This window comes from Heloderma suspectum, chromosome 2 (assembly GCF_057233095.1).
Source record: "Heloderma suspectum isolate Gila_16-S chromosome 2, 16-S_ref, whole genome shotgun sequence".
Taxonomy (NCBI): domain Eukaryota; kingdom Metazoa; phylum Chordata; class Lepidosauria; order Squamata; family Helodermatidae; genus Heloderma; species Heloderma suspectum.
Genome location: NC_139459.1, coordinates 381,139,183 through 381,164,784, shown reverse-complemented (window position 1 = coordinate 381,164,784; position 25,602 = coordinate 381,139,183). Strand labels below are relative to the sequence as shown.

At 46.6% G+C, this 25,602-nt stretch overlaps 1 protein-coding gene across 1 annotated transcript; it reads left to right on the top strand.

The window, feature by feature from the left end:
* The first annotated feature begins 7,632 nt into the window (after positions 1 to 7,632).
* On the top strand, positions 7,633 to 24,781 carry LOC146356364 (vomeronasal type-2 receptor 26-like). The gene is made up of 3 exons (XM_084830073.1): positions 7,633 to 8,085; positions 8,349 to 8,475; positions 23,832 to 24,781. The coding sequence occupies exons 1-3, from the start codon at positions 7,633 to 7,635 to the stop codon at positions 24,779 to 24,781; spliced, it is 1,530 nt and encodes a 509-aa protein (XP_084686199.1).
* Positions 24,782 to 25,602: the final 821 nt, after the last annotated feature.

Here is a 25,602-nt window from a genome sequence, read left to right as displayed (position 1 = left end):
AAATTCTAAAGATCCCAAGGATCTATGCCTCGAATCCATGTTTTTGTGCCATGACAGTACTGGAGATGCTGGATAAGTTTATGGTTCAGTCCATGGACACAGAAATTATCTGTGATTTGATGGTGGGTTGTGGGGGGAGGGATCTCATCAGGGTAGGCCAGGGCTGACTCCAGGTTGGAGGGGTCTCAAGTGTGGTTGCAGCACTTGGGAGTTGGCTCTAGCTGCCCTTTTTACTTTCCCACAATGCCCATAGCAGGGGTGTTGAATTTCAGGGCTATGGACCAAATCCAGCCCACCTGGGGGCCCAGTCCTGATGGGAATTATATAGTAATGAGGTAGCCATGTTGCCTTTCTCTAACAAACTGATCATTTGGATGTTTCCTGGCTTTTGTGTATTTCCCTCTCCTTCTAAAAGCTTGAAATGCTTCTCCTAAGGCTTACTTACTGGCAGTAAGAGATTTCGGTGGTTTGCCCTGAATTGTGCTACTCTGACTGTGTCAGCTCTAATCTACTTCTTCCCCAAACAAGACTACTTCCATTTTGGTGAGCTCACTGGTAGGGATGTACGAAAATCACTTACCTTTCGGGGATTATGCTGATTCCCCCCCCCCCCCCGGAATCCTGGCCGGCCGGCTGTGTTCCACAGCTTTCTGCGGAGCCGCTGGCCGGCTCCGCCAGCGGACGGACATCCGGCCGCTGGCTAGCAGGGATGCAAATGGTGGTGGCCATAGCCGCCGCCGTTTGCGTCCCTGCAGTCAGCCGTGATAGGCTACGTGAATGTTTACATAGCCGATCACAGCTGATTTAAAAACGAAAACAAAAACGCGCATACACAAATGTGTTCCTTATTTTGGAAATTTGTGTTCCTTATTTTGGCACGTCTTAGTCTACGTCTATGCTATTTGCGTTCCCCTTGTTTTTGCCGTCTTATTCTACATAAATGTTTACATAGACTAAGACGTGCCAAAATAAGGAACGCAAATGGCGGCAGCCAGGGCCGCCACCATTTGCCTATGCGCGGGTTTGTTTGTTTTTTCTTAAGTCAGCCGTGATAGGCTACGTAAAGATTTACGTAGCCTATCACGGTGTTTTTTTGAACATCTAGCCGTGATATTGTACGTAAATCTTTACGTAGCCTATCACTTTTTTTTTTTTTACTGGAAATGGCGGCGGCAGCCAGTCAGAAGAGCGGCCTCCACTGCCGCTGCCGCCACCGCCAAACTGCCGCTGCACCTGCTGCCTCCGCCGCCACCACCACCAGGAAGATCTGCCCAAGGTAAGTCCCGTCCCGGGGGGGCGGGGGGCGGGCCGTTCCGCCACCGATTTCAGGGAGCCGAATGCGCTGGCATTTGGCCTCCCCGAGATCTGTGGTGGAACTTTCGTACATCCCTACTCACTGGTAATACTCATGGCACTGCGTTCCCTAACTGGGTACCTTCCATATGTGTTTGACTGCACCTCCCATAATTCCCTGCCAATGTGGTCATTGAGAATTATTGGAGTTAGAGTCGAACATGCCTGGAGGTCCCAGGCTGGGGAAGGCTGTCAGAGGGGGAGAGTTCAATTATATCATCAGGTGTCCTTTATTGCTAGCAAACCTGTTTTATCAAGGTACAGAGGTACAGTTGAGAGTGTTAGGGAAGGGAGCAAGGCTAGGGATGTCAGAGAATTCCGCCATGGATCTTGGGGAGACTGAATGCCAGTGCATTTGGCCCCTTGAAATCGGTGGCAGAATGGCCCGCCCCCCCCGGGACGAGACTTACCTGGGGCGGATCTTCTGGGCAGCGGCGGTTTGGTGGCGGCGGCTGCGGCAGCCGGTCTTCTGACTGGCTGCCGCCACAGCCATTTCCATTTAAAAAAAAAAAACGTGATAGACAACGTAAAGGTTTACGTAGCCTATCATGGCTAGGGGTTTTTTTTTAAAAAAAAATGTGATAGGCTACGTAAATGTTTACGTAGCCTATGATGTCTGACTTCTTTAAAAAAAAAAAACCCGCGCGTAAGCAAATGGCGGTGGCTACGGCCGCCACCATTTGCATTCCTTATTTTGGCACATCTTAGTCTACATCAAGATTTACATAGACTAAGATGAAGAAAATAAAGGGAACGCAAATAGCGTAGCGTCCGCTATGCTATTTGCATTCCCCTTATTTTCGCTGTCTTAGTCTACCTAAATCTTGACGTACGCGCGTTGTTTGCGTATGCGCGTTGTTGTTTTTTTAAAGTCAGACATGATAGGCTACGTAAACATTTACGTAGCCTATCATGGCTGACTGCAGGGACGCAAATGGCAGCGGCTATGGCCGCCGCCATTTGCATCCCTGTTAGCCAGTGGCCGTATGTCCGGATGCTGGCGGAGCCGGCCGGCGGTTCCGCAGAATCCATGTGGAGCGGAGCCGGCCAGCCAGCATTCTGGGGGGAGGGACAGAATGCCTCCCCCCCACCATCAACATAATCCGCGAACAGGTAAGTGATTTTCATACATCCCTAAGCAAAGTATCCCAAGTTGTGTGCACATCCACTTACATCAGGGTTGGGGAAGATGTGGCCTTCCTGGTGTTCTTGGACTGCAACTCCTTTCATCCATCACCATTGGCTATAGCATCAAGGGCTTGCAGTCCAATAATATCTGGAGGCCCAGATGTTCCTGACCATTGGTATACATCAAAAATCATTTTCTTGATCCTGGCTCCTCTGTACATATTTCATTAAGAAAGGTCAGACCAAACTCACCTTCCCTCCATCATTGACCCTTGTCAGAAGATGGAGCCACATCTGGACTTCTCGCAAACATGTTTTTCTCCAGCTCGGCACCTGCGTCTTGAGCCACACAGAGAGTTCATGGAGTTGCAGAAGTGACACTCCCCCTTATAATTATCACAAACATAGTGATTCATTCCAGTTCTTGCCAAAGCTCCAGAAATTTTTTTTATTATTTTTACCAGAAATTGCAGAGATGGGGCGGTACATGAACAGAAATTCCAGACTGCCTGTTTTATCAAGCAACGGAGGTACAATTGGGAGAGTCAGGGAAAGGAGCAGGGCTGGGAAAGTGTCCCGGGTCGGGCCAAACCTCTGATTATTATTTTTACTGGAGATTGTCTTTGAGACTGATGACCTAAACATCAAAATCAACCATAACATAATGTAACTTCTAGCACTATGCCTGAAAAGAACTGGTGCATATAATATCTCATGTGCTACGCAGAGTTTGGGCTGAGATCCCGGGCAGGCTGGGATGACTGTGCTTGTGGTGTAGTTTAACAGAACTCCCCTTCTGCTCGGCACTTGCTGTATTCGGAGAGACTCAGCAGCCTCGGCCTGGCATGTGTTTCCTGGCTCCTTCTGACCAGCTGGCTCGGGAGGTGAGAGGAAGATTCCCAATGGCAGTTTAGCAGGAAACCCAAAATGGTATCACTGGTCCGGCTGCTGGTGCTCCTGCTGCTACCTCCTGCAGCCTGTGAGATGCAGAGTTTAACGTGTCCCCCAAATCTGATGGAACATCAAAAGGGAGCATCGAATTACTACCGGCCTGGAGACATCCTCATTAGCGGAGTCATATCTTCGCAAATGCTTGAATATCATGACCCATACATCTTTTCAGAGTCCCCGTTAAACAGGCGTGATTGGTGAGTCATGACCATTTCTTTGCTCCCGACCTGCAATCCAATTATCCCCATTTTTGGGAGACCATCCCTGGTAAATCACTCTCCCTGCTTTACCCTCTTGCGTCTTTTGAAGGAGGATTGGGAGCTCAGTTAACATGAAGGCAACATTTAAGTGATTGCCCATGATTGGATAATAAGGGTTTCCTTGCATAGTTTCATCCAAAAGAGAGAAAAAAAAAGATCCCATATCTAATCAATATTAATGTTACCTTGGCTGTCTTTACGTTAATAATATTATTTTCCTTATGAAGGTCATAATACTTTTAGGCATTAAGTATCAATCAACTGATGGATTTCTTGCAATTAAAATGTATGAGTCTGTGGTCTTTTATGCTGGTCTCTGACTAACTGAGTTGCGAAGGTGAACATTTCAACTTAGCCTAGACCACCTAATTAACAGCTGGAAATGATGCTTATTTATTTTATTCCCCTGTCTGAACACTCAATTTCTCTATAGAAGCAACCACCCACCCACATCTCTTTAAAGCAGCCAATACTATCAAAGCTACTGGAGCCCACTACAGGCTTCCCAAAGTTTCATGATATCTCTATATCTGTATTCATTAAACAGAAAACCTATGGTTTACAAAACAACATTAAGGCTAAACAGCTTTCAAGCAAACATCAAAAAACAGGGACATTGTGAGCTAAGACTCATGAGCCTTATCACCACATCCTCCCTATGGAGGCAGAAAGTGCAGGTGAAATTCCCATTGTCCCAAAGCGGGTAAACCATGTGGACAGGATGGAGAATACTATATGGAGAGGCAGCTATGAGGTTGTGGGGAAGTGATGATGAATGACTTAGTGCCACCGACTTCTCTCTTTTTTAGAGCAGCTTCCCCAACCTGGTGCCCCCAGCTGTGTTGGACTGTAATCCCCATCACTGCCAGTCAGTATGCCCCATGGTCAGGAATGCTAGGAGTTGTGATCCCAAACATCTGGAGAGCAGCAGGTTGAGGAGGGGTGTTCGGCATCCTTACCAAATACAGTGCTCTGGCCAATCTCTCCCTCTCTCACACACACAGCACCACCACTGAAGGCAAAAGGGGCAATGAATCAAAGAACTTGAAACAGAGCATGTGTCCTAAACCAGGCACTTTCAACTTTTTGTGAACGTCCTGCCCTTCAAAAAGCCAATGCTTTTTTTTATTATTTAAAGGTGTTTATACAAAAGTTACGGTCCTCTCTCCCAGCTCCCAAATGACAGAGGAGCAGAAAAACTTTAGTTTGGCTGTCATTAACTCCTTTCAGAAGAGTAGTTTGTAATCCTATACCACTTACTTGGGAGTAAACCCCATTGAACTCAGGCGGGCTTACTTCTGAGGAGCTGAGGAACCTTATGATGAAGGTGAAAGAAGGAAGTACAAAATCTGGGTTGCAATTCAACCTAAAAAAAACCAAGATTATGGCAACCAGCTGGATTGATAACTGGCAAATAGAGGGAGAAAACATGGAGGCAGTGACAGACTTTGTCTTTCTAGGCACAAAGATTGCTGCAGACGCTGGCTGCAGCCAGGAAATCAGAAGACCTTTACTTCTTGGGAGGACAGCAATGACAAATCTTGATAAAATAGTGAAGAGCAGAGACATCACACTGACAACAAAGGTCCGCATAGTTAAAGCAATGGTCTTCCCCATAGTAACCTATGGCTGCGAGAGCTGGATCATAAGGAAGGCTGAGCAAAGGAAGATAGATGCTTTTGAACTGTGGTGCCGAGGGTGGTGACAGCCGACAGGAAGCTCTGGCGAGGGCTGGTCACGAAGAGTCAGAAGCGAATAAACAACAAACAATACCCAGAAAGTCCAACTTTTTCCCCAAGTTCTCTCCCCTATATCTGAATCATGTTGTTTGTGAATTAGTTCTACTACAGGAGATTCTGCTCCCCTACTTGCCCCATTACACATCAGCATTAACCCCCTATAAGAACCACCTCTTACCTCTTAAACTTTAAACTCCCTATACCCCCATATTGTACCCAAATGTGAATTGCAAGGCGCAAGAAAATCCTTACACAGAGATTTAGATAGCATGAGAAGGGCTATAGATTTTAAAAAGAAAGAAAGTGATATTCGGTTTTCTTTGCACGAAGGATGACGGTGTGACACATCTCTTTTAATTTGTATTTATTGTTTTCCAGTCGTGTACGTCTGAGGTACTGGCACAGCTTGTCCTTCTTGTTTGCCATCCAGGAGATCAATCAGAATCCCAGGCTCTTACCCAACATCACCCTGGGCTATGACATCTATGAGAGCCATTATTATGGAAGAACCACTTCCTATGCCATGCTACACCTGCTTACAGGTGGGGAAAGCAATCTTCCGAATTACAACTGTGGGAGAAGGAATAACCCGCTGGTCCTTGTTGAAGGGGTTGAATCCGACCTCTCCATCCTGATTTCAGTCATGTCAGGCATCTACAAGATCCCACAGGTATGAATGGGGAGGGTAGGGGAGGCTAGCTGCATTTCAATGGGAGCTGGCCTCTGTCAGCTTGGACTCCATTCCAGAACATCTCTGCTCAGTGGGGAAGCAGATCCTCTGGACTGCATATTGGAGGTGAGTAGTGACAATGAAGACACTGTTGAATGGGAGCCAAGGCAGCAAAATGTGTGACTGAAGGAGGACCATAATCTGGTATCAGCATGGGGTGGGGGCACTTGCCAAGACCTCATGGGCTGAGAGGGGCCCAGCCCCCAACCCTGTCCATTCCTGCTTCTCTCTTTTTGGCTGTGATTGAATGGAGGTGAAGCAAAGCCAGCACTTGAACACAGTGAAGTCGGCACAAGTCACATGACGACACAGGTGTTCCTAAGCAGGGATGGGCAAGAAACAGCCTATGGGCCATATACGTCTCCCCCGGCAATTGTTGCGGATGCCTACATGGTTGTTTTAATTTGGGTTATGGAAAGTGTGCCAATCAGTTCTTTGGCGGGCTGAGGGGAGCCCAGTTCTACATGTTCTCTCCCTGCACAACATGTTCCCAGCACTCTGGGATTTAGGTCCTGTGGCCATACGTGGTGGTATCGGTGGGGTGCAGCCACTCCACCATTTGAGAGATGGCAGTGTACCCACCAGACCCGTGAAGTTGCCCACCCTTGAACTAAAAGCATGGACCTGCTATCAATTCTGCTCATGTTGCCCCATCTTCACTGTGATTCCTGAAAAAGGCTCCGGTGTGCCTCCAAAACAGTATCTGGAACACTCTTGGGAGGGGAGCTTACCTCTTCCCCTTCTGGTGAGCTAACTCATGGCAGGGAGCAGGATTAACCTCTATCTCGTGGTGTCCTCAAGAGCACTGCTCTACGGTACTTGGAATAACTGGAAGGTTTCCATTCACTCCTATGGGGAAAAGAAAAGCATTGCCTTTGGGGTGCATTTTTTATATGGGGTATGTTTGCTTGTGTCTTCTGTCCCCACACTGTCAAGGACCCCACTGTACCTCCTTGAGCAAATCACACGAAGAATGGAAGCACCACAAAGGATCCTTCAGATATTTTAGAACTCCACCCCCAGTTTTGTTAAAGATTAATGATTTCAGGTTAATAAAAAAACGGATCTTATCCTGAAAACAAATGAGTGCAAAGTACCAGTTTCTTCCTTTCCTCACTAGATCAGTTATGGTGTTGCTAGCCATGTCCTGAATGATAGAAGTCAGTTCCCTTTCATCCTCCGGATGGGCCCAAGGGAAGAAACTCAGTACCAGGGGATTGTCCAACTGCTCCTGTTTTTCGGATGGACATGGATCGGTCTCTTTGCACCAGGCAATGACAATGGAGACAGGTTCATGAGAGCCATGACACCTCTGTTGTCCACGAGTGGAATTTGTGTTGCTTTCTCAGAAAGACTACACATAAGAATCAGACACGAGAGTAAATTATCTGTTCTGTGGAGACAAGTCAATGTAGTTGTATTGTATGCAGATGTTCAATATGTATTTCAACCAGTTGTCAATGTGCAAAGAATGCTTGCAAAGAAAGAAAATGGAGCAAAGGTCTGGATCACAACAACTTTTCCAGACGTTGACTTCAACCTGTTCGTTGGTCATTATGATTACGAGTTCATCCATGGTTCTTGGACCTTCAAAGTGAATACACAAAAAAGGACAAAATATGATTACTATCAACCGTTTACCTCTTCTCTGCGTCTGTTTTGGGATCAATCCTTTGATTGTTTATCTTCAATCCATGTGTTTTCCAAGAGAAGCTGGAAAAGATGCACAGAGAAAGAGAATGTGATGGTGCTGCCCCTGGAGGAGGTTGAGAGGGCCCTGTCCCAAGACAGCTTCAGTGCCTACAACAGTGTTCAAGCAGTGGCCCATGCTTTAAAGGCTGCATATTTATCCCAATCAAAGCAGACGATGATGATGGTGGGTGGAGAGGACAGGCTGAAACGTCAAAAGCTGCAGCCCTGGCAGGTATTGCATTTTTATTTTGCAGTGCCACCATCTTGGTGAAAGACTCGGTGTGGAGATGTAATGTGCACATAATCATTCCTAGTGCATTAGTGAGTGGTTTCTGTATCTGAGAGATAGCTTGGTATCCTTCTCTAGACAGGCTGCATTCCGTATGTAGGACCAGGCTCATAGTCTGTGGCACTCCAAGATCCATGGTTGTTGCTGGAGTTTTCAATGACCTGAGTTGCTCGTGGTGCCTTTTACAGCTTTGTCTGCTTTTCCAGCTGCAGCCACTCCTAGATGGGTTCAGCTTGGCCACAGTGGTACCAATATCGGTGATTTCAAGCCTGGGCTACCAGCTCAATGTGAGGAAACCCCTGAGACCAGTCCAGAAGGAACAGGCAGTGCAGGGTGTGACTGCCTGACTGTTGTCATGTGCCACTCCAAGGCAGCATGTAACCCTTCTGCTGAAAGCATTGCACTCGTGCCTATTTGATACCAGGCCTGGATTGAGGTGTGATAAAGGTCTGTAAAGCCAAGAACAACTTGGAACCAGGACACTTGAGGACATGCCTTCTTCCTCATCATCCTGCTCGATCACTGCTGTCTTAGGCAGAGGCCCTCCGGAGGGGCCCACTTGGGTTGGGTATCTTCTTGGATACCACCAGGAGGAGGGCTTTTGAGTGTGTTGTCTCCCACTGGAGGAATTGCCTTCCAGCTATCAGGCATACCCGACACTCCTTTGTTTTCAGCCGTTGCTGAACACTTTAGCTTGGAAAAAAGCAGGGCAACGGAGACATGATAGAGGTCTACAAAATTATGCATGGTGTAGAGCATGTGGATATGGAGACATTTTTCTTACAGCTTTGTCTGCTTTTCCAGCAGAACTTCTCTACACAGCACATAGTGAAACTATGGAATAAGCTACCACAGGATGTAGTGATGGCCACCAATTTGGATGGCTTTAAAAGAGGTTTAGAGACATTCCTGGAGGAAAATGTTATTAATGGCTACTAGTCTTGATGGCTACGTGCTACCTCCAGTACCAGAGGCAGTGAGCCTGTTTGCCCCAGTTTCTGGGGAACATGGGCGGGAGGGTGCTGTTGCGCTCATGCCCTGCTTGTTGGTTCCTGGTCATCAGCTGGTTGGACAGTGTGTGAACAGAATGCTGGACTAGATGGATCCTTGGTCACACCCAGCATGGCTCTTCTTATGTTCTTATGTTCCTATGTTTTCTTTTCAGGCAAGCATTTTGGGACAAATGAGCTTCTGCTCAGACCAGATGAGGACAGATCCAGCCTTCTTAGTGAAGTTGGACTCTCTTCCTCCTCTCTCTCTCTCTCTCTCCCTGTTGGTCCCATTGCATAGGCTTCCCTATTCAGAAAGGGCCCATCTACGCAGGGGTTCTCTCAGACAGGGGAGCTCTCTCTGGTTCTGTCTGTCCTTTCTTCCTCCTTGCTCATATAACCCTTGGGTCCAAAGACATGGCAGTGACCCAGACCAGTTTGTTTGTTTGTTTGTTTATTTCCACACTGCCCAATAGTCAAAGCTCTCTGGGTGGCTCACAAAAATTAAAACCACAAAGCACGGCATAAAACAATATTAAATATGAAAGCTTAAAACCACAATATAACAGTACAACCAGAATAAAACCTAGAAACAATGAAGAGATTTAAATACACATTTAAAACACAAAGCTAAAAGACTGGGAAGCTAAATGCTAAAATACTGGGAGAATAAAAAGGTCTTCACCTGTTAGCGGAAAGAGTACAATGTAGGTGCCAGGCAAACCTCTCTTGGGAGCTCATTCCACAGCCTGGGTGCCACAGCAGAATAGGCCCTCTTCCTCGAAGCCCCCGCCTCACTTCCTTTGGCAGGGCTCATGGAGATGGACCGCTGAGGATGGTGTTCAGACCCCGGCAGGCACATATGGGAGTAGGTGATCATTCAGATAACCAGGGCCCAAGACGTTAAGGGCATTGAATGTTAATGTTGATGTTGTTTTATTCGGTCAGTTGCTTCCGACTCTTCGTGACTTCATGGACCAGCACACACCAGAGCTTCCTGTCGGCTGTCACCACCCCCAGCTCCCCCAAGGTCGAGTCCATCACCTCCAGACTATCATCCATCCATCTTGCCCTTGGTCGGCCCCTCTTCCTTTTGCCTTCCACTTTCCCTAGCATCAGCGACTTCTCCAGGGTATCCTGTCTCCTCATTATGTGGCCAAAGTACTTCAGTTTTGCCTTTAATATCATGCCCTCAAGTGATCAGTCTGGCTGTATTTCCTGGAGCATGGACTGGTTTGATCTTCTGGCAGTCCAAGGCACTCTTAGAATTTTCCTCCAGCACCACACTTCAAAAGCATCTATCTTCCTTCGCTCAGCCTTCCTTATGGTCCAGCTCTCGCAGCCATAGGTTAGAACGGGGAAGACCATTGCTTGAACTATTTGGACCTTTGTTGTCAGTGTGATGTCTCTGCTTTTCACTATTTGATCAAGATTTGTCATTGCTGTCCTCCCAAGAAGTAAACGTCTTCTGATTTCCTGGCTGCAGTCAGCATCTGCAGTAATCTTTGGGTCTAGAAAGACAAAGTTTGTCACTGCCTCCACGTTTTCTCCCTCTATTTGCCAGTTATCAATCCAGCTGGTTGCCATAATCTTGGGGTTTTTGAGGTTGAACTGCAACGCAGCTTTTGCACTTTCTTCTTTCACCTTCGTCATGAGGTTCCTCAGCTCCTCCTCGCTTTCAGCCATCAAAGTGCTATCATCAGCATATCGGAGATTGTTAATGTTTCTTCCAGCGATTTGAACTCCAGCCTTGGCTTCATCAAGCCCAGCACGTCGCATGATGTGTTCTGCGTACAGGTTGAATAGGTAGGGTGAGAGTATACAACCCTGCCGTACTCCTTTCCCAATCTTAAACCAGTCCGTTGTTCCGTGGTCTGTTCTTACCGTTGCTACTAGGTGGTTATACAGATTCCTCAGGAGGCAGACAAGATGACTTGGTATCCCCATCCCACCAAGAACTTGCCACAGTTTGTGATGATCCACACAGTCAAAGGCTTTAGAATAGTCAATGAAACAGAAATAGATGTTTTTTCTGAAACTCCCTGGCTTTCTCCATTATCCAGCAGATATTGGCAATTTGGTCTCTAGTTCCTCTGCCTTTTCTAAACACAGCTTGTACATCTGGCAATTCTCATTCCATGAATTGCTAGAGTCTACCTTGCAAGATCTTGAGCATTACCTGACTGGCATGTGAAATACGTGCCACTGTTCAATAGTTTGAACATTCTTTGGTGCTTCCCTTTTTTGGTATGGGGATATAAGTTGATTTTTTCCAATCTGTTGGCCATTCTTGCATTTTCCAAATTTGCTGGCACATGGCATGCATCACCTTGACAACGTCATCTTGCAAGATTTTAAACAGTTCCGCTGGGATACCGTCGTCTCCTGCTGCCTTGTTATTAGCAATACTTCTTAAGGCCCATTCAACCTCACTCTTCAAGATGTCTGGCTCTAGCTCACTGACCACACTGTCAAATCTATCCCCGATTTTATTATCCTTCCTATACAGATCTTCCATACATTCTTGCCACCTTTTCTTGATCTCTTCTGCTTCTGTTAGGTCCTTGCCATCTTTGTTTTTGATCATACCCATTTTTGCCTGGAATTTACCTCCGATGTTTCTAATTTTCTGGAAGAGGTCTCTTCACCTTCCTATTCTATTAACTTCTTCCGCTTCTGCACATTGCTTTTTTAAAAATAATGCCTTATCTCTTCTGGCTAACCTCTGGAAGTTTGCATTTAATTGGGCATATCTCCGCCTATCACTGTTGCCTTTTGCTTTCCTTCTTTCTTGGGCTGCTTCCAGTGTCTCAGCAGACAGCCATCTTGCCTTCTTGGTTTTCTTTTTCTTTTGGACATTTTTTGTTGCCGCCTCCTGAACAATGTTGCGAACTTCTGTCCATCATTCTTCCGGGACCCTATCTTCTCAATCTAGTCCCTTAAATCTATTCTTCACCTCCACTGCATATTCATGAGGAATATTCGTGAGCTCATTTTTAACTGATCTGTGGGTCTTCCCTATTCTCTTTAGTCTGATTCTACAGTTCGTGATCTGAACTACAGTCAGCTCCAGGTCTTGTTTTTACCAACTGCACAGATGTCCACCATAGGGATGTACGAAAGGGACTTACCTTGTCCCGCAGCTTTTTTTGCGGTGGGGGGGAGGCGCTTCGCTTCTCCCCCCGAAGTTCAGGATGGGGGGGGGAGGCATCCCGCCTCGCCCGGCCGAAATTCAAGCTGGGGAGAAGCGCCCCATTTCCCCGGCTGCGAACTTCAAAAGAAAAGTTAAAAAAAAAAAACGCCCCGTGATAGGCTACGTAACGAGTTACGTAGCCTATCAAGGCTAGATCTGCAAAGTCACCCATGATAGCCTACGTTAATCGTCACGTATCCTATCATGGGTGACTTTAAAAAAAAAAAAAGTGCGTACGCAAATGGCAGCTCCCATAGGGAGCTGCCATTTGAGTTCCTTATTTGGTCCCTGTAGTCTACGTAAAGATTTACGTAGACTACGGCGAAAATAAGGGCAACGCTATTTGCGTTGCCCTTATTTTCACCGTAGTCTACGTAAATCTTTACGTAGACTACAGGGACCAAATAAGGAATGTGAAGGGCGGCTCCCTATGGGGGCCACCATTAGCCATATGCGCTTTTTTTTTTTTTTTAAGTCCCCCGTGATAGGCTACGTGACGATTAACATAGCCTATCACGGCTGACTTTGCAAATCTAGCCGTGATAGGCTATGTTAATCGTTACGTAGCCTATCACAGGGGCGTTTTTTGTTTTTTTTTTACTTTTCTTGTAATGGCGGCGGTGGCAGCCGGTCAAAAGACCAGCTGTCACCCCTGCCCCTGACGAAGACCTGCCGAACTGCCGCTGGGACCTGCTGCCGGGAGCGACATTCGTGAAAGGTATGTCCCACCCCGGGGGGGGCAGGGGGCGCGGAGAATTTCTCCACGAACAACCTTCGGAGGACCGAATGCGTTGGCACTCGGCCCCCCAAAGTTTCGTGGAGAAATTCTCCCCCATCCCTTGTCCACCACCTTTGGCTACAAAGGATGTAGTCAATCTGATTTCGGTGTTGACTATCTGGTGAAGTCCATGTATAAAGTCATCTCTTAGGTTGTTGGAAGAGAGTGTTTGTTATGCACAGTGAGTTGTCTTGGCAAAATTCTATCAGCCTATGCCCTGCTTCATTTTGTTCTCCCAGACCATGCTTGCCTGTAATTCCAGGTGTCGTTTGACTACCCACCTTAGCATTCCAGTCTCCTGTAATGAAAATAACATCTCTTTTGGCGTACTATCCAGTAGGTGCTGCAGATCCTCAAAGACCTGATCTACTTCTGCTTCTTCAGTATCTGTGGTTGGGGTGTATATTTGGATCACTGTGATTTTAAATGGCTTTCCCTGAATTCGAATTGAGATCATTCTGTCATTTTTTGGATTGTACCCAAGCACTGCTTTAGCCACTTTATGATTAATTATGAAGGCTACTCCATTTCTTCTGTGGTCCTCTTGTCCACAGTAGTAGATCTCGTGGTCATTTGATGTGAAGTGGCCCATGCCAGTCCATTTCAGTTCACTGACACCCAAAATGTCCATCTTTAACCTTGACATCTCCCCAATGACCACATCCAATTTGCCCTGGCTCATAGATCTTACATTCCAGGTTCCTATGGTGTGTTGATCTTTAGAGCATCGGATTCATCGTTCACCACCAGCACCATCGGCTGCTAGCCGTCCTTTCGGCTTTGAGCTAGCTGCGTCATCACATCTGGGGCTAGTTGAACTTATGCTCGGTTCCTCCCCAGTGGCATTTTGACCATCTTCCGACCTGGCAGTCTCATCTTTAGGGATGTCGGAAAATTTCTCCATGAATCTCTGGGAGGCCGAATGCCAACGCATTCGGCCCCCCAAAATTGGTGGGGAAATTCTCTGCCACCCCCCGCCACCCCCCCGGGATGGGACTTACCTCTGTCGAATGTCCCTCTCGGCGGCGAGTCCTGGCGTCATTTCGACGGCATTTTGGAGGGGGCGGCGGCCGGTCTTCCAACCGGCTGCCGCCGCCGCCATTTCCCAGTGAAGTAAAAAACAAACAAACATGATAGGCTACATAACGATTTACGTAGCCTATCACGGCTAGATTTTCAAAGTCAGCTGTGATAGGCTACGTAAATTTTTACCTAGCCTATCACGGCTGACTTTGAAAAAAAAAAAGCGCGTACATGGGAGCCTCCATTTGCGTTCCTTATTTGGGTTATTGCGTTCCTTATTTGTGTTAAAATAAGGGCTATTTGCGTTGCCCTTATTTTCGCCGTAGTCTACATAAATCTTTACGTACACTGCCCATGCCCAAATAAAGAACGCAAATGGCGGCACCCATGGGCTCCGCCATTTGCGTATGCACTTTTTTTTTTTCAAAGTCAGCCGTGATAGGCTACGTAAAGATTTATGTAGCTTATCACAGCTGACTTTGAAAATCTAGCCGTGATAGGCTACGTAAATCGTTACGTAGCCTATCACTTTTTTTTTCTTTCCAAATTTCTTTTCTATTTCATGGCTGGGGAGACGGGGTGCTCCCCCGCAGCCAGAATTTCGGCGGCAAGGGATGGGGCGCCTCCCCCCCGGCCTGTATTTCGGCTGGGAGGGGCGGGGCGCCTCCCCCCCACCAAGAATTTCAGGGGGAGAAACGGAGAGCCTCTCCCCCCCACCAAAAACAGCTGCGGGACTAGGTAAGGGACTTTGTCCATCCCTACTCATCTTCCGATGGTATACCGACAAATCCCTGGTTGTACTGATCCATTAGGTTTTGTGGCAAGAATACTGGGGTGGGTTGCCGTTTCCTTCCCCAGTGATCGTATTTAGTCTGAACTCTCTGCCATTACCTTCCCATCTTGGGTGTCCCTTCACGGTTTAGCTCTTGACGTCATTGAGGTGCTCAAGCTCCAGCACCACAACAAGGTAACGATCTCCTTTGCTGAAGCTGAGAGTTAATACCAGCCCTTTAATCAGGCCTGGAAAAGGACTGGTAGCCAGCACACTGGGAAAGTACTGGCAAAATGTGATCTCATGGGCCAGTCCCTGGGGGTGTCTCCACCAGCGATTTACTCCAAGCCGGCTGCTTGTTGAGGTCTTTGGAGATACATGACATCGTGGCCATCCAGCAGCCACCTCGGAGCTTATCAGGGAAAAACCCGGATTTCCAGAGACTCTCTTATTGGTTGAGCAGCCCTTGCCAGTCACATAATGTTCACTCCAAGCCCCCCACCCCCACCCAGAAATATGTTCTATGAAGATATGTTTAGTGCTTTGGAGAACCTGCTCGTGGAGCCCTGAATGGACCTCATTGCAGCAAAATTGATTCCTTTTAAAAAATCCGAGACTCCTCCATAAACTTCTCCTTCTGTTGTCATATAAACAGGGCCCCTGTTAACAATCTTGCTGCCCTATTTTGGACCAGCTGAAGTTTCCAGTCCATTTTCAAGGCAGCCCCACGTATAATGCATTGCAGTAATCTAGACAAGAGGTTATCCGAGCATGGACAACTGTTGATAGTCTATCTCTGTCCAGATAAAAGTGTGGTTTGTATACCAGCAAAGCAGATAAAAAGCTCTCTGTGCCACTGAGATCACCTGTGCCTCAAGTGACAGTTCTGGGTCCAAGAGCACCTCCAAACCATGAACCTGATCCTTTAGGGGGATTGCAACCTCCCCCCCCCCCGCACTAGCTGAATGTCACTTAGCTGGGCAGGCGAACCACCCACCAACAGTACCTCTGACTTGCCTGGATTGAGTATCAGTTTATTGGCTCTCATCAAGTCCATTACTGTGCCCAGGCACTGATTCAGAACAGCCACTGCCTCAACTGAGCTTGATGAAAAAGAGAAGTAGACCTGGGTGTCATCTGAATATTGATGGCACCTCAGCCCAGATGTCCAGATAACCCCCCACAGTGGTTTCATGTAGGTGTTGAACAGCATAGGGGACAAAATAGAGCCCTGTGGATCCCCATAGCATATTGCTGAGGCACAGGGCAATAATTCCCCACACCACCTTCCGGAACCAGCCATCAAAGTAGGAGTGCAACCACTGCAGTGCAGTCCCGCCAACTCCCAAACCAGACAACCTATCCAGAAAGATACCATGGCTGATGGTATTGAAAACTGCTGAGAGGTGCAGGAGAATCAACAGGGTCACACTCCCCCATCCCTCTCCTGGCAGAGGTCCTCCCACAGGGCGACCAAGGCAGTTTCCATTCCAAAAGCAGGCCTGAAGCCCAATTGAAATGGATCTAGATAATCCATTTCATTCAAGAGTGCCTGCAGTTGTCCTGCAACCACCTGCTACAGTACCTTCCCCAAGGTTTGGATGTCTGGGTAGCTGCACAAAACACCACCCCCACGAGTTATTACCAAACAAGAGTATTTATTGACATTAACAAATAGCAATAACAAAAGCAACAAACTTTAGCATAGACAAAATAACTATATCCCCAGTTCAAAAAATCTTCCCATTTTGTCCCAAGATCTAGATGTGCCTTGGAGCATCTTTTTGCTGTACTCACAGGTAGTCCAAAGAAGCAAGCTGTTATTGGGTTGATTTCTTTATTCTATTCATGTCAAGAGGCAAAAATTGAGTGTGTTACGGTAGATGGTGCTTGTGGTTTCACTTGGTCGAAAACACCAACAACAAGAACCTGAGTGCACCGCAGTATATTTTGGTCCAGTAAGTAGGTTGCAAGTTGTAGTCCAAAATGTCTGGAGGCACCAGGTTGGAGAAGGCAACCAGATTGGAGACCTGGTTGAAGGAGGTGGCTACCAGGTTCAAGACGGTGCAGATTAATGGCTCTGGACTTCCCCAAAAATGCTGAAGCAGAAAGAGGAGACTCAAGAACGTATCTCAGCTGTGACTGAAAAAAGGTGACTGTCATCCACTCTGAGTTGAGATGGGATGTGCATTGGCCCCATTTTGTAGAGGATTAGAGCTCGAAGTGAGAATGACTAAGATATTGAATATGCTTCCATATTTTCTAAATGCTGTTTGTTTTCTCTGTTGTTCTAGTTTCACGCTTTCTTAAGAGAAGGATGGCTTTCTAATACTTCCATGGCGGGATTGTATTTGGATGAGAATGGGGAGCTGGAACCTGACTTTGATATCGTGAATTGGGTGCTATATTTCAATGGCGAAAAGGGTAGAGTGAAAATTGGGAGTATACATAGACAGGCATTCACAGACATAAAGCTCTCCATGAAACCAGAAGCCATTGTGCTGCCCAAGCATTTTAACGGGGTAGGGGAAATCATTTGTATCACATTACTGATGTGTTAAATTCTAATACTATGTTGAATATTACATGTGAGACTTCCAATACAATTCTATGCACAACCACCTCATTTGATCTGGCAAGGAGGGGCTGGCGGAGTAGATCTCAGAAGTGGTGAATGTGTCTTCGCATGATGGAGTGGTGCCTGCCACCTTGAAGGAGGTGTTGGTTTGTCTCCTGAGAAAACCCTCCCTGGAGGTTTATATGAATAAACTAATACAGCTGATTTCTGTCTAGCCATGGGAGTGCAGAGCAGGGGAGCAGGCTGCTGGATGACACATAGGATGTGTTTTGCCAGCATTTCCCCCTCCCCCTCCCTGGAATACCTTGTTGTGGCCGCTCCATGCTCCTCTTGTGGGCATGGGGCTGTTCCATGCGAGGTAGTGTGAAAGGGGGGGAAGGCCTGTTCCCAGAATACCAGATACCTTGTGGCTGTCCAGCCACTGATTAGCGGACATAGGATTGCTCCTTAAACAAATAAAATAAATGCATCTAGATTTCAAAGGGGCTTCCAGGTAAAGCTTTTATTGTGTAATTGCATTGCCTGACCCAAAGAAATGGGTGGGAGGGTCCGTCCAGATGATGGCATCTTCTATTTAAAAACAACCCCATGTTTTCCTAACCATTTCTTCTTCCTTATTTTGATTCACCTGGGGCTGCTCTACATGAGGTTTTAATTTTTTTACCAGCATTGTAATGCACAGCTCACTTGCGTATCATGCAACTCACACCCGAAGCAGTCCTCCTCACATTCTTTCTCCCTCTTTGATGTTCTTTTCTATCTGCTCTGCCACTGAGGAACAAAAGGATCACACAAAGAAGAGAAGGGTGTTTCTAGTAGTGGCTTTAGAGGCTTTTGAACTGTGGTGCTAGAGGAAAATTCGGAGAGTGCCTTGGACTGCAACAAGACCAAACTAGTCCATACTCCAGGAAATAAAGCCAGACTGCTCACTTGAGGGAATGATGTTAAAGGCAAAACTGAAGTACTTTGGCCACATAATGAGAGGACAGGATACCCTGGAGAAGATCCTGATGCTAGGGAAAGTGGAAGGCAAAAGGAATAGGGATGTACGAAAGTCACTTAGCTGTTCACGGATTATGCTGATGCTGGGCGGGAGGCGCTCCGTCCCTCCCCCCAAAATTCTGGCCGGAGGGGAGGCGCTCCGTCCCTCCCCCCCCGAATCCTGGCGGGCCGGCTCCGCTCCGCTCCACAGGGATTCTGCGGAGCCACCGGCCAGCTCTGCCAGCGGCCAGACATCCAGCTGCTGGCTAGCAGGGATGCAAATGGCAGCGGCCATAGCTGCCACCGTTTGCGTCCCTGCAGTCAGCCGTGATAGGCTACGTAAATGTTTACGTAGCCTATCACGGCTGATTAAAACAAAAACAAAAAAAGCGTGTACGCAAATGGCGTTCCTTATTTTGGCACGTCTTAGTCTACATAAACATTTACGTAGAATACAGCAAAAATAAGGGGAACGCAAATAGCGTAGACGTAAATGTTTATGTAGACTAAGACATGCCAAAATAAGGAACGCAAATGGCGGCGCCCATGGGCACCGCCATTTGTGTACGTGCTTTTTTTTTGTTTTTGTTTTAATCAGCCGTGATAAGCTATGTAAAAATTTACGTAGCCTATCACGGTGTTTTTTAAAATTTAGCCGTGATAGGCTACGTAAATCTTTACGTAGCCTATCACTTTTTTCTTTTTTTTTTAACTTGGAAATGGCGGCAGCGGCAGCCAGTCGGAAGACTGGCCTCCGCAGCCGCCGCACCACCGCCGCAGCCGCCGCTGCAGCCGCCGCTGCCAGGAAGGTCCGCCCCAGGTAAGTCCTGTCCCGGGGGGGGGCCTGGGGCAAGGGGTCATTCCGCCACCGATTTCGGGGGGCCGAATGTACTGGCATTTGGCCTCCCCAAGATCCGTGGCAGAACTTTCGTACATCCCTAGAAAGGAAGAGGGGCCAACCAAGGGTGAGATGGATGGATGATATTCTGGATGTGATGGACTCGACCTTGGGGGAGCTGGGGGTGGCAACAGCCGACAGGAAGCTCCTGCGTGGGCTGGTCCATGCAGTCACGAAGAGTTGGAAGCGACTGAATGAATAAACAACAAAAAAATCCAGATAGCCTGTTTTGCCCACCCCCAAATTTCTGTGCCATGCACAATTTGTGCTAAGATCTCTCTAAGATCTGCTTGAACATTTTCAATGCTGGATATATCAGTTGGCCTTAGGAATGTACGAAAGTCACTTACCTTTTCGGAGGGTGACATCCACGGTGGGGGGAGGGCGCTCCGTACCTCCCCCCGAAAGTATTCCTGGCTGGCTCCACTCCATGGTGACTATACAGAGCCGCCGGCTGGGTGCATTCACAGCGGCAGGTCTGTGGACGCAAATAGTGGCAAATAGTAGGCACCGTTCCACACCCATTTCGTGGGGTGGTGGGGTGGGTGGCTTCATTCCGCCATGGATTCTGGGGAGCTGATTTAATTTTGATCTCTGCCCAATCTAATAACCTATTTAGTAGTAATCTCAAGTTTAGAAGCAATGCCTAATGAACTAATAGGTCTATAATTACCAGAGCTTGTTTTGTCACATTTTTTGAAAAAGGGGAACACAATACTGTTTTTCAGTCCCTGGGGCAGCCAACCTGAAGAGTTAATAAATGAGAACAATCCTGCTAGAATAGGTGCCCACTGATCTGAGTTTGCTTTAAATAATTCTGATGGTATCATATCCTCACCTGGGGCATTACCACTGGTCAGAAACCACTTGGTTTCTTTGTTTGTTACAGGGGTCAATTGTGGAGTATCTTTCAAAGTTTGTCGCTTCTCCTCTACATGAGATCTCACCTCTTCTAACTCCCCAAAGACAACTTGAAAAGGATCAACCCATACAAGAGGCAAAATTTGGACTTCAGAGATATTTTGTACTTCTCTGATACATGATGAAACCGTCTCCCCAAACATGTGTTCTTTTTTCTGGAGACTAGCCAATCGCAGTTCTTGCCATAGATACTTAGAGTATTTCAACTTCTTTGTTTTTAGAAGATTTTTATATAGATATTGCTTCTTAGTAATAGCCCAAACTGCTTGTTAGGTTTAAAAAGAAGGCAAGATATTCCAAAACCCAAATAGTTCTTTCCTCACATTCCTACACTCATGGTCAAACCAGGAGGCTTCAGAAATAAAGCGGTTTCTAGGTCTGAATGTTCTTAACAAAATAAGGGCTCAAGCTATTTATAATACTAATCTAAGCGTTTCCAATGTCTCCATTGTGGTTTTCTTGTAATGCTCTAAGCTGGATAAGATGTAGGTTATTTAGAAGTTGATGGGTTTCTAGTCCCCAAAGCTCAGACTATTTGAGTCTCCTTGGTAACATTCTCAAGCCATCCAAGATGCCTTGAGAATTAAACCTTGCTGGGGTTTAATCCACACTTTCTTTAACAGAGATAAGATTCTGACTTAGGGATGGATGAAAGTCCCTTACCTGATCCTGAAGCTTGCTTCGCGGTGTGGGGGAGGTGCTCCGTCCCACCCCCGAAATTCTGGCCTGGGGGGGAGGTGCCCCATCCCTCCCCGCCGAAATTCTGGCCTGGGGGGAGGCGCCCCATCCCTCCCCGCCAAAATTCTGGCTGGGGGAGAGGCACCCCATCCCCCCGGCCGCGAAACCTCGTCGCCCTAGCCGCTGCCGTTTGCGTCTCTGCAGTCAGCCGTGATAGGCTACGTAAATCTTTACGTAGCCTATCACAGCTGACTTTAAAAAAAAAAAAAGCATGTACACAAATGGCGGTGCCCATGGGCGCCGCCTTTTGCGTTCCTTATTTTGGGATGTGTAGTCTACGTAGACTACGACGAAAATAAGGGCAACGCTATTTGCGTTCTCCTTATTTTCGCTGTAGTCTACGTAAATGTTTACGTAGACTACACGTGCCAAAATAAGGAATGCAAATGGCGGCGCCCATGGGTGCCGCCATTTGCATACGCGCTTTTTTTTTCCCCCTAAGTCAGCCGTGATAGGCTACGTAAACATTTACGTAGCCTATCACGGTGTTTTTTAAAAAATCTGGCCGTGATAGGTTATGTAAATCTTTACATAGCCTATCACTTTTTTTGATTGTTTGTTTGTGTTACTTGGAAATGGCGGCGGCAGCAGCCGGTCGGAAGAACAGCCGCCCCTGCCGCCGCGCCGCTGCCGCGCTGCCGCCACCAGGGTCATTCGAGCAAGGTAAGTCCCGTCCCGGGGGGGCAGGGGGGCAGACTGTTTCTCCACCAATTTCGGAGGGCTGAATGTGCTGGCATTCGGCCTCCCCAAAATTCATGTAGAAATTCTCTGACATCCCTATTCTGACTTAGATTCCTGCATTGAGCAGGGGGTTGGACTCGATGGCCTTGTAGGCCCCTTCCAACCCTATGATTCTATGATTCTATGATTCTATGATTCTATGATTCTATGATTCTATGATTCTATGATTAATGGCAAGTGATCACTCTCAGCTTGCTCCTTAGTTTGAAACTTTGCCACATGGGGCAATAATGTTGGAGGCATTAGTTTACCACACTCCCACCTCTAGAGCTCAAAAATGTAAAGTATCCATCAGATTTATCAAGTTACGTTCCACGTACACCCATTAACGGATGTTTATAGAAAACCTTCAGTAGTTCCTGACCATTCAGGTCTCATCCAATGAGCAACAGCCCAGTGGAAAAATATCCTCCATGTACGTGGAAATCTGACTGACTTCAGATATTAATCCTACACCTATACGAGGATTACAATATCCACATATTAGATCAGTGCCAGCGTAGCATAATAAGATATTTTCCAGAAGACTGTCTAGACTATTCCATAATGACAGCTCTGCTGGAGGAAAGTGAAGTTTTCTACAAACAATCTTTCTGCCCTTCCTATTGTGAATAATCAAAGTCCGGATGTATTGACATGTTTTACTGCCGCTCTTCATTGCTTTGTTTCATGGCTGTTCACTCACTCTTACACAAACATTTTATTGCATATGATGAAAAGCCATTACAAACAACATAGCTTAGGACATGATGCAACAACAACAGAAACCATAATTCAAGTTAATATATTACCTGCACAGTTAACTGCAATTGCATTCAGAGTGACTGCAAAAAAATATGTTTTGAAGCAGTAGCAAACAAAGCTGTTCTATATGTACTATAATGATTGCGTTATTCACAGGAACAAGTTTCATGGTTGCTGTTTTATTGCTGCTGTTTGTAAGTTCTGTTATTCTAGGACTGTATTTGAGTTTACTTTGATATTATACCTTGCATCTTTCTGTACAGTGTCTTCAGCACGTGTATAGAAAAAGTGGGATATGATGGTTGAAACAAACAAACAAAAAAGTTTTCCCTGCCATGGTGTTGTGCAAAAATAGTACAAAAAAACAAACACAAACCCCCCATACCCTAGGGAGACACTGAACAAAGGCCTGAGGTCACATTGAGTCACTAGGACTACAGAGTCTGTGGGGTCCTTTCAAAACTCTATGATTCATTTCCAGAGAGAAAAATCTTTGTTCTTTGTGCTTCTTCTCTGTATTGCTAGACCATGCCTCATTCCAGGTGCGTCAAGAGCTGCCGCCCCGGATATGCCAAGGAGATTCAGGAAGGAAAGCCACCTTGCTGCTATGCTTGTGCTCCATGTGCAGAAGGGACAATCTCCATTCAAGAAGGTGGGTGACCTCAGAGGTGTGGGCCTTCTCTTGGGCAAATGTTTACATCAGCCTAATACCTTCCCCGACTCTGTTTTAATTCTCTCTTCTATTCATTTAAAATGATCCAACCAATACTCCTATGAATGTGTAAGATAAGAAGGCTTTATGATGGATTCCTAACCTGTGTAGGAAACTTAAGGGGAGTTAATTGGAATTAGCCATTTGCTGTCACTGAGCCTAACATAGCCACAGGGTTATGGTGAAGATAAAATTAGGATAACACAGAGACTCTCCTGAACAATGTTTGGCTTATCACCCTTGCTAATTCATATTTGAACAACACAGGATGCTACTTGTATTCCAAGTCTACCAAAAAATCCTTCAAGCTCACTATGACTATTTTACACAGGCTGGCATGAGCTCACTTATGTCTCTCAGATGCAGGTTTCCTGCCCCAATGACTTGAGATCCTTCTTTGGTGATGAGGCCATGGGTGGAACCTACTGATCAGAAAGCAGGTCCTCTACCAGGGAAGCTCTCTCTCTCTCTTTCTCTTTCTCTCTCTCTCTGCCCTGTATTACACATTGTTTTTTCCTGACCTCTTCCATGCTCCCATCTCTCTTCCAAATGGAATAGGACACAGCAGGTTCTGGAAGTATGACTGATATTAATGATGCTGAGGTCACTCCTTCTTTTCAGATGCAGACCATTGCACCAAGTGTCCAGAAGATCAACATCCAAACAAGGCCCATGATCAATGTGTCCCCAAGGATATCACCTTCCTCTCCTATAAAGAACCTTTGGGGATCATCTTGGCTTCCTTTGCACTATTCTTGTCTTTAATCACAGCCTCTGTGTTAGGAGCCTTCATTAAATACTTAGAAACACCAATAGTCAAAGCCAACAACCGGAACCTCTCCTACATTCTCCTTGTCTCCCTCCTGCTTTCCTTTTGGTCCTCCTTCCTGTTCATTGGCCGTCCAAGCAAAGTGACCTGCCTTTTCCGACAAACAGCCTTCAGCATCATCTTCTCAGTTTACATCTCATCTGTTTTAGCCAAAACAATCACCGTGGTGCTGGCCTTTCTGTCCATAACGCCAGGGAACAAGGTGAAGAGATGGCTGGGGAAGAGTCTTGCCAACTCCATTGTAATTTCTTGTTCCAGTGTCCAAGTTGTTATCTGCTCCATCTGGCTGGGCATCTCTCCACCCTTCCCTGACTCTGACATGCACTCCCAGCCTGGGCAGATTACCCTGGAATGCAATGAAGGGTCTGTCGCCATGTTTTATACTGCTCTTGGCTACATGGGCTTTCTGGCTGCCACCTGCTTTATGGTGGCTTTCCTAGCTAGAAATCTGCCTGGGGCCTTCAATGAAGCGAAGTTGATCACCTTCAGTATGCTAGTCTTTTGCAGTGTTTGGGTCTCCTTTGTGCCCACCTACCTGAGCACAAAGGGGAAATACATGGTAGCCGTGCAGGTCTTCTCTATCTTGGCCTCAAGTGCTGGGTTGCTGTGCTGCATCTTTCTTCCCAAGTGCTACATTATTGTATTGAGGCCAGATCTGAATAGAACGGAGCATCTCCTCCTGAAAACTAAAGATGGCATTTTATCAGAGTTAGAGAGGTGGAAGAATTCCGCCCCCACTTAGTGATGTACAAATGTTATGAAATCCATTCCATTTCTTTTTCATAGCTTGTTAGGGATCTTTCATTCCATCATCCGCAGTGATTTGAGAAAGTGTATTGAATCTGGTCCACATTTTCTCATTTGCCATTTGCAAACTCCCGAGATTGGCCCGTGTCTGCCTCTTTTCAAGGAGGGAGGGAAATCCCATTGAAAGCAAATTGGCTTCTGATTTGGAGCTGACAGGCACTGCTTTCCCACCCAAGCAGTAGTGCCTAAAGCAACTGCTTAAAAAATACCTTAAAACATGCCAAACTCTGCCAAATGAATTGCATGAACGGCACACTCCTATGCAAGTTTAGACAGAAAAAGGTCCTACAACTGCATGGCTGGCTCAGGAATGCTGGGAGTTGTAGAACTTCTTTTTTTATATAAACATGCATAGGGTTGTGCCTTAAATAGCCAGTGGAATCAACACTTTGAAGGTTTTCTCCTGCTTGGCTGAAAAAGAAGACTCCCCCATCCACCCAGGGAGCCCATGTGTTGGGAGGTGCTGGGTAAAACAAGGGTACATAAAATCAAAAAAGGGATCCTCACAATTTCATATGATTTTTAAAGGGGAGACCCACAAAACCAGTATCCAGTCACAGAACACATCTGTCTCCACAGATTGAAGTAAACAAATATGGATCTTCCACCAGCCTAAACTCCTGCATTTAAAATGGGGTTTTCTGCTTCCATTTTAAATGCAGGATCACAACTGACTACCTTTACACGTGCTCCCTTACGCCCCCTTCTCCTGCTATCTTAGCTTCTGCGGTACTGTTTTCTAGTGGCTCCAATCCT